General features: G+C 42.3%; 2 protein-coding genes across 5 annotated transcripts in view; one reads left to right on the forward strand and one right to left on the reverse strand.

Annotated features, from left to right (window-relative positions):
• The window catches only part of LOC139415029 (unconventional myosin-VI-like), a 144,093-nt gene extending 136,518 nt beyond the window's left edge, over window positions 1–7,575 (forward strand). For all 4 annotated transcript variants that reach the window (XM_071162776.1, XM_071162777.1, XM_071162779.1 and 1 more), the window contains 2 exons: window positions 4,764–4,982; window positions 5,125–7,575. In XM_071162776.1, coding sequence (XP_071018877.1) covers window positions 4,764–4,982; window positions 5,125–5,324 — 419 coding nt within the window. In that variant the 3' untranslated portion in view covers window positions 5,325–7,575. The remainder of the gene's footprint in view (window positions 1–4,763; window positions 4,983–5,124) is intronic.
• Window positions 7,576–7,697: 122 nt separating this feature from the next.
• Window positions 7,698–14,955, reverse strand: part of LOC139415400 (interphotoreceptor matrix proteoglycan 1-like) — a 37,861-nt gene continuing 30,603 nt past the window's right edge. The window contains exons 14-18 of the mRNA XM_071163514.1: window positions 12,895–13,114; window positions 11,210–11,420; window positions 10,727–10,912; window positions 8,860–8,942; window positions 7,698–8,239 (exon numbers count right to left, since the gene is read on the reverse strand). Coding sequence (XP_071019615.1) covers window positions 8,900–8,942; window positions 10,727–10,912; window positions 11,210–11,420; window positions 12,895–13,114 — 660 coding nt within the window. The 3' untranslated portion in view covers window positions 7,698–8,239; window positions 8,860–8,899. The remainder of the gene's footprint in view (window positions 8,240–8,859; window positions 8,943–10,726; window positions 10,913–11,209; window positions 11,421–12,894; window positions 13,115–14,955) is intronic.

Below are 14,955 nucleotides of genomic sequence, written 5' to 3' on the forward strand. Positions count from 1 at the left end.
CTGGCATTCTTCGAAGATTATTAAGGTGTAGGATATTGTACGAGACACAGTGTAGTCAAACGTCTAACGTAAGCTGATTGAGGATGTGTACAAAGAGATTTCAAAGTGCCTAAATGGCTGATGTTATTGATGCTGATGCAAATGTGATGTGGCTACGCTGACAATGCCTAAGCACTTTTAGCTCCCAATCAGGCTAAATTGTGTTTGGGATGGATGTGTGGGCGCGTCCCAAATGACACCTTATTCCTCACATGCTGACCACACTGCTTGCGTTGTAAAATAAATGTACACATGCGTGTTATTCACTCATTGCATCCACACTTCTCGCGCGCGTCAGCGAGCGTCTCTGTAGCCAGGCGCTAAAATAGAACTTGGTTCTATTTGTGACACTTGAAGCGTTGCAAGTTCCCCTCTCCCATCTCCTCATTGGTTTTTAGGAGAATATACCCACGTGCCATTTCCTCATTGGTTTTTAGGAGAATATACCCACGTGCCATTTCCTCATTGGTTTTTAGGAGCATATACCCAACGTGGGTGATTGAAAGATTAACTAAGGTCCACACTCCAGTCCAGTTGGTGGTGGTAATGCACCTTAAAGTTGGTTGCCAACCTCCATATAAAGTCCAAAGAAGAAGCCTGAAGGAGGAGAGATTACTAGAAACAAACTCTGTTTACTCCTCTTTTTTTTCTTCTTTACCCCTTTTTCTCCCCAATTGGTAGTTACAGTCTTGTCCCATTGCTGCAAATCCCGTACGGACTCGGTAGAGGCGAAGGTCGAAGGCGCACTGCTTCTTGACACAACGCCCGCTTGACCCGGAAGCCAGCAACATCAATGTGTCGGAGGAAACACTGTTCACCTGGGGATCGTGTCAGCTTGCATTGCGCTTGGCCCGACACAGGAGTCGCTAGTGCGCGACGGGACAAGAACCTCCCCTAACCCGAATGAAGCTGGGCCAATTGTGCGCCTTAGACCACTGTGCCACTCGGGAGGCCTGTTTACCCTTTTGTCTGTGGATTAATTGTCAGAGTAGAGGACCTTGCGCGTTTCTGGTAATAATAACAACCCAATGTTTATATCCCAGGATGAATTGGCTAGCAACAGCAAGCTAGTAAGCAAAATGGTCATAAATGTTTCATGCTTTTCGTCTGTCCCCAAATTAATATAGTTCAGAGTTCGTTTTGATATTTCAACCTGTGTGTCCTGATCGCATCTGGTGTGGGTGGACAAAATCCACATGCTTATGATGCGCCCGGTCTAGTCAGTATGTTAGATAGTGCACTACTTTTGACCGGGGCCCATAGAGAATAGGGTGCCATTTGAGACACTGCGGGTCTCCGTCTCATCGTGTTTATGGGAGTGTGACAGCATAACACGTCAACCTGCTGAGGCGACCCCGGGATGCTGGCCTTCTAGGCAGAGTTGCAAAGAAAAAGCCATATCTCAGACTGGCCAATAAAAATAAAAGATTAAGATGGGCAAAAGAACATAGACACTGGACAGAGGAACTCTGCCTACAAGGCCAGCACCCCGGAGTCGCCTCTTCACTGTTGACGTTGAGATTGGTGTTTTGCGTATACTATTTAATGAAGCTGCCAGTTGAGGACTTGCGAGGCATCTGTTTCTCAAACTTGACACTCTAATGTACTTGTCCTCTTACTCAGTTGTGCACCGGGGCCTCCCACTCCTCTTTCTATTCTGGTTAGAGACTGTTTGTGCTATTCTGTGAACGGAGTAGTACACAGCGTTGTACGAGATCTTCAGTTTCTTGGCAATTTCTCGCATGGAGTAGCCTTCATTTCTCCGAACAAGAATAAGACTAACGAGTTTCAGAAGAAAGTTTGTGAACATTTTGAGCCTGTTATCGAACCCACAAATGCTTATGCTCCAGATACACACCTAGACTAAAGGTCAGTTTTATTGCTTCTTGTTGAAGGAATTCTAAATTCCTCTGTTTTAATTCCCAATCAAAATTAAACACTCTGTCAATGCATTCGAAGGATTTGTAAGACCCTATAATTTTATAAGAATGGACAGAGCCCCGGTCTTAAAAGTCATGTAACAGCGTTTATTTCAAGAGAGTACTGCTTCATACACATTTTGCCACAGGTTATAAACTGAAAATGACGTCAGCGTTTTCTAAATGTTCTATCTCTTCTTGACACTGGTAGAGAGGCCCTATAGTTCTCGAGCCTTCCCTCCTCGCCTGAAGCCAAGGTCAGTCAGTGTAGATAGCATTCTAGACAGTCTGGAGATAGTTCATTCATTTGTACCAAGGCATTGTTCTAAACTCCTGACTATATTATATACAATTGGGAATGGGAGCAAGAGAGAAAATTCATACATATACAGTACATAATAGCATTTGGACTAGTCAGTCCTGATTGAAACGTATACATAATTAGTCATCATTGATAAAAATTCCCTTAACACTTCTTTAATCAGCACAATAGTTTTCAGCTGTGCTAACATAGTTGAAAATGGGCCTCTGTACGCCTATGTAGATATTCCATAAAAATTTGCCATTTCCAGCTACAATAGTCATTTACAACATTAACAATGTCTACACTGTATTTCTGATCAATTTGATGTTATTTTAATGGACAAAAAAATTGCTTTTGTTTCAGAAACAAGGAAATTTCTAAGTGACCCCAAACAGGTGGAAATTATAGGCATTTAGCAAGACATCCCCAATAAAGGAGTGGTTCTGCAGGTGGGGACCACAGACCACTTCTCAGTTCCTATGCTTCCTGGCTGATGTTTTGGTCACTTTTGAATGCTGGCGGTGCTTTCACTCTGGTGGTAGCATGAGACGGAGTCTACAACCCACACAAGTGGCTCAGGTAGTGCAGCTCATCCAGGATGGCACATCAATGCGAGCTGTGGCAAGAAGGTTTGCTGTGTCTGTCAGCGTAGTGTCCAGAGCATGGAGGCGCTACCAGGAGACAGGCCAGTACATCAGGAGACGTGGAGGAGGGCAACAACCCAGCAGCAGGACCGCTACCTCCGCCTTTGTGCAAGGAGGAGCACTGCCAGAGCCCTGCAAAATGACCTCCAGCAGGCCACAAATGTGCATGTGTCTGCTCAAACGGTCAGAAACAGACTCCATGAGGGTGGTATGAGGGCCCGACGTCCACAGGTGGGGGTTGTGCTTACAGCCCAACACCGTGCAGGACGTTTGGCATTTGCCAGAGAACACCAAGATTGGCAAATTCGCCACTGGCGCCCTGTGCTCTTCACAGATGAAAGCAGGTTCACAGTGAGCACTTGTGACAGTCTGGAGAACGTTCTGCTGCCTGCAACATCCTCCAGCGTGACCGGTTTGGTGGTGGGTCAGTCATGGTGTGGGGTGGCATTTCTTTCTTTTCACATTCCTCCATGTGCTCGCCAGAGGTAGCCTGACTGCCATTAGGTACCAAGATGAGATCCTCAGACCCCTTGTGAGACCATATGCTGGTGTGGTTGGCCCTGGGTTCCTCCTAATACAAGACAATGCTAGACCTCATGTGGCTGGAGTGTGTCAGCAGTTCCTGCAAGAGGAAGGCATTGATGCTATGGACTGGCCCGCCCGTTCCCCAGACCTGAATCCAATTGAGCACATCTGGGACATCATGTCTCGCTCCATCCACCAACGGCACGTTGCACCACAGACTGTCCAGGAGTTGCCAGATGCTTTAGTCCAGGTCTGGGAGGAGATCCCTCAGGAGACCATCCGCCACCTCATCAGGAGCATACCCAGGCGTTGTAGGGAGGTCATACAGGCACGTGGAGGCCACACACACTACTGAGCCTCATTTTGACTTGTTTTAAGGACATTACATCAAAGTTGGATCAGCCTGTAGTGTGGTTTTCCACTTTCATTTTGAGTGTGACTCCAAATCCAGACCTCCATGGGTTGATAAATTTGATTTCCATTGATAATTTTTGTGTGATTTTGTTGTCAGCACATTCAACTATGTAAAGAAAAAAGTATTTAATAATAATATTTCATTCATTCAGATCTAGGATGTGTTATTTTAGTGTTCCCTTTATTTTTTTGAGCAGTGTATATAAAGTATGTCACTGGAACAAATGCCACAAAGAAATTATATCGGTCACTCTCGGTTTCAGCTTTCTCTCTGAACAAAAACGAGGGAGGGACTCTGAAAGGTGTTGGGAATGGGTGGGCGGCCATTGCTGTTCCTTGTCTCTAGGTAATATAATACCTACATGGGGTTGGGGTGCTGACGTGTTAGCGTCTTCACAGTCAGTCACAAAATGTTGTACTTCTACTTTTACTAAGTTGGAGTGAGAGATCCATTTCGTTTGGTGACAGTGGATCTGGGATATGTTGCGGGCTACTCTACCACTGTCTTTCTCTGGTCCTTTTATCCATAGAGCCTCCCACCCATCCACCCCCTTCAATCACTATCCCTCATTTATTTACGCTCCACTTTGTAGAGAATATTCAAATCTATGCTCTTTATGTTTTGATATGAGCATTCAAACTCTTTAACAAACACCTGACATGCTGCTTGTCGCTCTGATTTACTCCCCCTTTGATCAGTAGCTCTGTGATCTACTGCTAGTGCTGACCCCTCCTCCCTAGCTCGAGCAACATCACACTCCCTGCATCCCTATTGGTTCCTGTTACTTCCCAGTCTATTGGTTTCTGTTACCATTCATATTGGTTCCTGTTTCTACCCCACCCCTATTGGTTAGGCTATTGTTCCTTCCCATTCCAATCAACAAGCGTCATTAGTCTAACTAGCCCCTCCCCCAACAGCCCAGGCGAACTCAGCCCCGCCCATCCCAGCCAGGCAACATGAGGTGGCCATGAACAGGCAGCAGCGCTACTTCCGCATTCCCTTCATCCGGCCCGGGGACCAGTACAAGGACCCACAGAACAAAAAGAAGGGCTGGTGGTACGCGCACTTTGATGGGCCCTGGATCGCAAGGCAGATGGAGCTGCACCCGGACAAGCAGCCCATCCTGCTGGTGGCAGGTCAGTCAGTGAAACAGAACTCATAGTATAGGCGATCTTCTCTCTCTCGTGTGTGCGTGTGCACGCTCATTTATCTGTACGATTTATAGTCTTACTGCCTCACAGGCACGATGCTCTATTTTTTTGCGGTCTGTGTCTCTAGGGAAAGATGACATGGAGATGTGTGAGCTGAGCCTGGAGGAGACAGGCTTGACAAGGAAGAGGGGAGCTGAGATCCTGCCCCGGCAGTTTGAGGAGATCTGGGAGCGCTGCGGGGGCATCCAGTACCTCCGGAGAGCCATTGAGAAAAAACAGGCCCGCCCCACCTACGCCACAGCCATGCTGAAGACCCTTCTCAAGTAAAGGGTGTTGGGTGAATTTGCCCCTAGTCGCTGATCGTGGGTCAGTTTAGCATTTTCCCCACCTAAAGGTTAAGGTTAGGATTGGGGGACGGGAAGCTGATCCTAAATCTGTACTCTGGGAAACTTCACCCTGGAGCTAAAGCCCCCTGTCTTAAACCACGGGCCTTTCTCTCACTACAGCAAAGGGAAGAATGCACTAAGCTACTGTACCTAACACAGTGGGTATTCAAGCCTACTGTACCTAACACAGTGGGTATTCAAGCCTACTGTACCATGTTTTGACTGGGGGCAAGTCATAAATTAACCACTTTTTCTTAATTGTCTTTTTTCTTTTGTTCATGTTGTTGGTCTTGGCTGCTTTCAATTGTCTTGATGTATTATTTCTTGGTGGGTACGGGGGAATTTGCAGTGAACCTATGTAGAGGAATCGGACAGTGACTAATTATTACATCTAGTTTTGTTTCTCGAGCAAATATGGATGTTTTCCTTTTAATATTCCTGCTACTTTAACTACGAGGCCTTATTAAAACTACTTTAACTACGAGGCCTTATTAAAACTACTTTAACTACGAGGCCTTATTAAAACTACTTTAACTACAAGGCCTTATTAAAACTACTTTAACTACGAGGCCTTATTAAAACTACTTTAACAGGGTAATTTGCTGAAAGTAGGAAGTGTTTCAAAGCTGCCTCCAAATAAGTTTTGAGTATTAAATTGTTGATGTTTAATATTATGTCTTTGTGATTTAAAATGAAGTCAACATTTTGTCTCTGCAGTCTTAACAGCTTGTTGATCATTTCACTCAAACCGATACTTGCTGTTTATTTTCATGTAGTAATTATAGGACAATACTTGCACAAGAGAGGGGTAGAAATGGGCTAGGTTGGGGTAGAAATGGGCTAGGTTGCAACTCTGTTTTCTCATGTGAGGCAGTTATACTTGAGCGGTTCTTCTCTAAGGATATTTTTTAGTAACTGCACATAAATTCACATTCATTTCTAATTATAATATTTGATAATACTGTAATACGTTTTTACCTCTGGCTTTCAGACTGAATGTAATATGGGTTTGTTGATTTGTTCCTTCAGTCCTTACTGTTTGGTTAGGAGCGGTTTGTTTTATTCTTCATATGTGTGATTTAGGTTTGCTAATGAAAGGTAAAGAAATATTTCCTTTTCACATTCCCCAACCATTCATTACTAAAGCCACATGGTTGAAATTGTTTCATGTTCTCCACATGAAACAATGCCTATTCCAAATATTGAAACAAAAAGAAAAATAATGAATGAATCAAACTTAATTATGAGAAGTGAATAATACAAATCTTGAGATACTCTACGATGGTGGACCAAATGTGTGTATGGGACAAAAACTGAATAGTGAAATCGTGTTGATGTCTTCTTGACCCCAACTTCATTCAAGCTCATATACAATATAGTCAGCTATTCTTCTCTCTGCTAGATATTCCAATAGACACATACATACAGAATGTTCGACGTGTATGATAGAGAGTCTAATGTTTCTACACAGGAATGTACACATTTATTTTCTAAATAAATATTTCTACTCTAAGATACTCTAAAGCATGTGTCAAACTCATTCAACAGAGGGCCATGTGTCTGCGGGTTTTTGCTCCACCCTCGTATTTGATTAATGAATTAAGGTCACTAATTAGTAAGGACCTCCCTTCACCTAGTTGTCTACTGTAGGTCTTAATTGAAAGGAAAAAACAAAAACCTGCAGACACTCAGCCCTCCATGGAATGAGTTTAACACCCCTGCTATAAAGGGTTTGGTCACATGACTCATGTTTCTTAAAATAAACAAATGATGAAGCAATAATTTACACACGCAACACTACAAGGAGGACAGACTGTCTCAAACACACAGTACATGACAATCTTGTGAGACTAGAACTACTCTCTTCAGGTAAGGCTGTTAGTCTTGAGTTTCTTCTCATTCCCTTGGATGCTCTGCACAAGCGAAAGGCGACGTCGTGGTTGTTTGAAATCTATCCACTCATGCTCGTGTCTAAAACATGTCTTCAGTTTAGCCCGAAGTATGTATTTCTGACAAATAGCAGAGTTTACTACTGTAGTGTGGGGTCTCCTTGAATATCGCTTGTAATGTACAACAAATGACTGACTGGCTTCCATATGCTCTGTATCTCACAACACGCATAGCAATCATTCCTCAGATACTGCCTTTTCCAATGCTGATCTCTAACTGAAATAAACACATTTCATGCTTCACTCAACTGCTTTTGGCCCTCGTGTTTGACATCACTCTATTCCTCAACATGGTAATGGTACAGCAGCAAAAATACACACGGTTAAAAAAGCCCTATTGAAGACAGTGAGGAAACAGAGATGGACTTTATACAATTATCAATATTACACCAATACAGAGACAGACAATATGATACAGGTGTACAGTATGTGATATTAACTATACTCCATTGCAACATACATACCTCATGAGGAAAACATCACTTTTCTTCTGGCATTTAAAACAAATTTTGTTTTAAAGTGCTACTACATTGTCAGCACATTATGTATAAAAGCAGTTTGCTGTCCTGGGGTGCCTTTGCAACTTGATAAATGCAGCGAAATGATCACATCTGTTTGTCGCCCACAGTTTGGGGTGTATCCTTTCAGGTGAAACACAGGCTTTGGAAAGCTGAGATGAAGGGGTTGTGTCTGCCTGTCAATCAGAAGACCGCAGATCAGTGTCTTTCTGCAGTCACAACAGTCTGTTAACTGCATCAGCTATTAAATATCCTTTATAAACGGTACTGTGTTGCTTCTGCAGTGATCCAAACACTGTCTTCTACAGTGATCCAAACGCTGTCTTCTGCAGTGATCCAAACGCTGTCTTCTGCAGTGATCCAAACGCTGTCTTCTGCAGTCGCCATGTCTAAAACAGAGAAGAAACACAGATGCCAGTGTTCCCTTTGTTCGTATTTGCCAAAGGGAGTGTACAGTGTATGCAGGCTAAGGTAGTTCCACTTTGTCAAGCATTCATTAAACTGGCATAGTGTAGAAACCCAAGTCTGATACTTTATATTTTATGATCTTTGGAATGAAAGTCAGCCATGTTAGATTCTGTTTGTTTAAATTGAACCTTTAATTAATTACATTTGACCCAGTTCCTCAACAACTGACCTGGAAAGAGGGTCAAAGAAGGCTAGACTAATTTCAAAGCCTGCATTTGGAAAGCAACCACAGGCTTGCCAATTCGTCTCTCCTCCATTAAGAGGTGAATAACATGGACTAAGCGTTCCCTTTGGGAGCTTTGGTTTGTCTGTGTGAGGTGTGTCGGTCTGTGGCTTACAGTCTTGTGGAAATACACTCGACTAAACCAATTTGAGTGCCACCCGTAAACTAGTGGAAAGATCATGGACCAATTTATTTGAATGATAATTATATGATGTCATGGTTTGATTTGCTTACTTGTTTTGATAATGTGGCATGACAGGGTCCGAAATGAAGGTCAAATAAAGATTTTAAAAAGCAAATAATTAAACAAGTCCTTACCCCAGTACATAGTGTTGATGTCATTCAACCCTCTGTTTTATTAACTTGTCATGCCGGGAAGACTTGTATACTTGTCTGGGTATCTACCAACAAAAAAACATGAAAAAGGTTATTGAGACAAAAATAACAAACAAATGAGCGAACAAGAAAACAATTGCAACTATATATTATCCCAAGGGGCAAAAATCACATGGGGTGAGGCACGACAAGAGGTTTTTCTGTAAAGAAGACAGTCGTTAGGTCACTGTATAGACCTGTGAGATTGTCACAATGGAAGGACACTGAGTTCACTATGGTGCAGATGCATTCTCCAAAACTACTGTTCCTCCACTTTGCTCACAGACCAATGGACTGACATTAACTATCTAATAGTCGGATATTTTAACTATTTTAGAATCTTACGCGATTGTAGACCTACATTGTTTACTGGAATAGATTTCCATGAGACAAAAATTGACCTGAGAAATCTTAAACTATTTACAAAAAGATTACTGAAAGCTAGATAATGTCAGCAGCACCCTGTATGGTATTAACCTTTGAGTTTTCATAGACTGAGAAAGCTAGATAATGTATTAACCTTTAGATTTTCATAGACGGTTGTTATTTCTGATTGTTTGTGATGCTGTCTGATCTAGGGGCTGGATTACTGTGTTAGGGTCTGTTTGTGTCCCAAATGGCACCCTATTCCCTATATACACAGCAGGGCACTATTTTGTCCCTGCCCTACGGGCCCTGGTCAATTATAATGCACTACATAGGGAATAGGATGCCATTTGGGATGCGCACACTGTGTTAATAGGAGATGGCAAATCCAGGTCTGTGTGGGTGTGTTGACTGGTTCCTGGTGGGGTGAAGCCCCCCAATGCTCGCATAATTACACATGGAACTAACCGGATCAGAGAGGGACTTAAAGCCACTGACACTTTAACCTTTGCTTGAACACTTTGTTGGAGTATTTACATATACTGGAGGGCAGTGGTATTCAAATATTTTCAGCGGGGACCCCGTTTTTTTCCCCAAGAATTTCTCGCGACCCCGCCCAACCCAAAATCTAATGACACAACCTTAAATAACAAATAACCTTCAATTCATTGCATTTTCATCTATCAAAATGACTACTTTTTTTTACTCAATATTTATCTCTTTTTTTAATACAATAATCTGTTCTCTTAATTTTTGTTCCTAAAAATATATGTATAGTAATTTTGACGACCCCAATGCAGCTCCTCCGCGACCCCGACTATGAATACCACTGCTGTAGTGGGATTAGTTAAGTGTTAGTGTAGTTAGTATAGTATGTGCATAGTGTATGTATAGTTAGTGAAGTTAGTGATTTGGAAGTTTCAGATTCTTGTCATATGGTCTTTACTGAAGCGAAACATATTTAGTTGGCCCATACAGAAATGCATCTTTACGCATATAAAAGGCATAATGATTACCTTTGAAGATGTTTTTTTTAATAAGAACCAAGATTTAAGTGGTGATGATTTCTAAAGATGTCCCTTTTACCTCTGTAGCTGAGAGGAGTATGTTAAATTGGGTATAATCAAAATTATGTTAAGCGAAAAATGACATTATGGAGACATTTTCTCTCTAGGTTCCAGAGAGTCAGCACAACACTGTTTGAAAGTCTGTGACTGCAAGCTGGGAGCTTATAACATCGAGAGAAAGTCATTCTGTTCCGAAAACCTCAAGTCCACTAGTATTAATTATACAGTACCAGTGCAGCTCTCAGCTCTAAAAGCAAAATGGGGACGTTATCTCTTACTAGAATGTATATAGTAAGTGTTGAAAGAAGAATACATATAGTACAGCTAAATACATGTACCGTACAAATCAACACAGTGAAGAAAAGACTTTTGCTTACGCCAAAGTCACTGTCTCTCTGGTCCGTCTACATTGTGTGTACATGAATATCATGAGAGCTATCACGGCATAAACAAAGGACAGGAAGCCCACAAAGCAGCTTATGAAAAGGAGGGGGTCTACTGGCACGGCCACCAGCTCAGTGCAGCGCTCCCCGTTAAAGTGCCAGACATTACCTACAGGACATCTAAAGAGGTCAAAGACACTGGGTTAGAGCACATTATGAACACTACAGTTCATGAAAGTGTGTGTTTGTGCACGTGTGTTGCATGTGGCATTAGAATGTCATGTTGTGTTGTTTTCTTCTCAACACTTTAAGTAGACAACATCAACAAGAGAACTCTAACAGGTGAGAGAAACAAGTGATGGCAATGGATATTATAATTCATACATCGTAGTAACAATGAATGGCTTAATAGAAATCTGAATATACAGAATCATGGCACAATGTTTACTTTATTTGGATTTGTTTACGCTAAGGTACCTGCAAGTGGCTCCATGCCCAGGCACTATCTCACACTGACCCCCGTTTTGGCAGTAGTCAGGCTGCAGGACACAGATACTCTGACAGGGCAAACCGTCCAACGTAATGTAGCCCGGATCACACAGACACTCGGCCTCCCGAGACCAGCGGTTCACCACACAGCGAGAGAAGTCGTTGCACGCCAAGAACTTACAGGGATCTGCTTGATCAGCTGTTAAAAAATAATGAAGAACGGGGAAATGGTAAGATCATTATACATTAAATATCAAAGTAGCTGTGAAGCTGTCTTCTCCCCCTTTTTAACGAACCTCTTTCTTTCGATTGATTCGATTGATTTTAATGAGGTAGGTCCTCCTCGGCTTCTTCTCTGCATTTCATTTTAAGGTTTAGCACATTAGCTAGTGAAAAGTCGAATATTGATGGCCCAGACAAACCATAACATTAGATGGATTTTACACCCATAGGGGGCACAGGGGCATGTGCCCTCTCAGATCTGTCCTGTGTGATATACTCATATATATATATATATATATATCACAAAAGTGAGTACACCCCTCACATTTTTGCAAATATTTGAGTATATCTTTTCATATGACAACGCTGAAGAAATGACACTTTGCTACAATGTAAAGTAGTGAGTGTACAGCTTGTATAACAGTGTACATTTGCTGTCCCCTCAAAATAACTCAACACACAGCCATTAATGTCTAAACCGCTGGCAACAAAAGTGAGTACACCCCTAAGTGAAAATGTCCAAATTGGGCCCAAAGTGTCAATATTTTGTGTGGCCACCATCATTTTCCAGCACTGCCTTAACCCTTTTGGGCATGAAGTTCACCAGAGCTTCACAGGTTGCCACTGGAGTCCTCTTCCACTCCTCCATGACAACATCACGGAGCTGGTGGATGTTAGAGACCTTGCACTCCTCCACCTTCCCTTTGAGGATGCCCCACAGATGCTCAATAGGGTTTAGGTCTGGAGACATGCTTGGCCAGCTTCTTTATCAAGGCAGTGGTCGTCTTGGAGGTGTGATAGGTTACCAACCTCATAACTAGCTACTGTACCAATACATTTCAGGCTATCAATCAAGTTAGAGTAGCTAGCTAATATAACTATCTTAGCTGGCATGCATTCTGGCAAGGTTGGTAGACTGTAGAAAAGCAAGCAATTACTAAATGTACTGAGTAAAACTCACATTCCTTTCAATGTTTTACCCAGATTTTAGCAGAGATGCAGAGAAGCATATTTTGTTTCTTAAAAATATAAATTAACACCAGTTAGGAGGATACAGACAGCTCAAGCACATTTTTAGATATGCAGAAAAAATATATATATTTGACATAGAATTAAGCATAATGATTATGGCTCTAGATTGCAGGAAAAAGTGGTTTCCAGACAGACAGCCGCTTGCCCCCCAGCCACCCTCACATGATTTGTGCCCCCTTATATTTTCGGGGTGCATGACGCCCCTGCTCTCTACCAACTTATAGTCTACATTAGTGTTTTATTCTTTATTGCTGTAGTATTCTCCATGTTTTGATTCAACTTACTACTGTATACGTTATGTATTTCATATTCTGTAAATGTCACCTTTAAAAATGACCACATAGGGTTCTGGTCAAAAATAGTGCACTATATAGGGACTAGGGTGCCATTTGGGACAAAGCCAGGATCTCATCTCATACCCGGCTCTATGTCCAGAGAGTGACTGTCAATCTCAATGTTGAGGCTTATGGCAGCAGCATTGCAGAAGTCTTCTAGGACACAGTGGACGGCCTGGGTCACGTTGTATGGAACTGACTTGGAGAACTTCATCTTGCTGTTGACCACAACGCTGCCGTTCCTGAAGTTGAGAACCTCCAGCTTCTTGAATCCCGTTAGATTGGACTGCAGGTAAGGCAGCAGCTGGACAGGGGAGAGAGAAAAGTGACTATCAAGTGTTCAGACTAATCCATTACAATCCAAAGGGAACACTGCCACTAACTTGCTCTCCAGCCAAGGTGCATGAATGGAGGAGCAAACTGAAGTAAAGAGGAAATTCAGAAACAATTGATTTTAAAAATCTTTCTGTTTCCAATGTGTTTTACTTTGTCATCTTAAGCATGGTGAGAGATGATTCACTTTCACTTTATTTAGATGACTTTCTAATAACAATGACATTTAACCACTGTCTGTAATTACCGTGCAGTAGTTGAAAGAGTTCTACCCACTAAACCAGAGGCTTTTATACACTATTGTAGAGTGACATTGCCCTGACACTCAAATCCTCCACTTGCATCTGGTGTGGCGGGGTCCCATTTATTCAAAGTGATGAATGAAAGTGCTAATATAATATTACCAGGTCTCAGCCAGTACCTTTCCGCTGAGTTGAAGAAACCCTTATAGAGTCTTTGAAACAATAACAAAAGGGGCACCCCACCTCTGTTTTGGTAAAAAGCTGAGGGATGGGCCTGAAGAAATGTAACCACTCTCAAATTCCTAGACAGAGCTATGGATGCAAGGACTGACCATCCATGATATCAGAATTATTGTTTTAACCATATTTTAGGCCATTAAGTCTGTTTATATGTACATTGTTTCAAACAGAGTAAAACAAGCATATATTTGGGGTTCTGATGGGGTAAACTAAGCTGATCAGGCATTTATAAGTTTATATTCAAGAATCAATGGGTATGTATATACAGTGGGGCAAAAAAAATATTTAGTCAGCCAACAATTGTGCAAGTTCTCCCACTTAAAAAGATGAGAGAGGCCTGTAATTTTCATCATAGGTACACTTCAACTATGACAGACAAAATAAATAAAAAAATCCAGAAAATCACATTGTAGGATTTTTAATTAATTAATTTGCAAATTATGGTGGAAAATATGTATTTGGTCAATAACAAAAGTGTATCTCAATACTTTGTTATATACCCTTTGTTGGCAATGACAGAGGTCAAACGTTTTCTGTAAGTCTTCACAAGGTTTTCACACACTGTTGCTGGTATTTTGGCCCATTCGTCCATGCAGATCTCCTCTAGAGCAGTGATGTTTTGGGGCTGTTGCTGGGCAACACAGACTTTCAACTCCCTCCAAAGATTTTCTATGGGGTTGAGATCTGGAGACTGGCTAGGCCACTCCAGGACCTTGAAATGCTTCTTACGAAGCCACTCCTTCGTTGCCCGGGCGGTGTGTTTGGGATCATTCTCATGCTGAAAGACCCAGCCACATTTCATCTTCAATGCCCTTGCTGATGGAAGGAGGTTTTCACTCAAAACTCACGATACATGGCCCCATTCATTCTTTCCTTTACACGGATCAGTCGTCCTGGTCCCTTTGCAGAAAAACAGCCCCAAAGCATGATGTTTCCACCCCCATGCTTCACAGTAGGTATGGTGTTCTTTGGATGCAACTCAGCATTCTTTGTCCTCCATACACGACGAGTTGAGTTTTTACCAAAAAGTTATATTTTGGTTTCATCTGACCATATGACATTCTCCCAATCTTCTTCTGGATCATCCAAATACTCTCTAGCAAACTTCAGACGGGCATGAACATGTACTGGCTTAAGCAGGGGGACACGTCTGGCACTGCAGGATTTGGCGGCGTAGTGTGTTACTGATGGTAGGCTTTGTTACTTTGGTCCCAGCTCTCTGCAGGTCATTCACTAGGTCCCCCCGTGTGGTTCTGGGATTTTTGCTCATCGTTCTTGTGATCATTTTGACCCCACGGGGTGAGATCTTGTGTGGAGCTCCAGATCGAGG

This window comes from Oncorhynchus clarkii, chromosome 8 (assembly GCF_045791955.1).
Source record: "Oncorhynchus clarkii lewisi isolate Uvic-CL-2024 chromosome 8, UVic_Ocla_1.0, whole genome shotgun sequence".
NCBI lineage: Eukaryota > Metazoa > Chordata > Actinopteri > Salmoniformes > Salmonidae > Oncorhynchus > Oncorhynchus clarkii.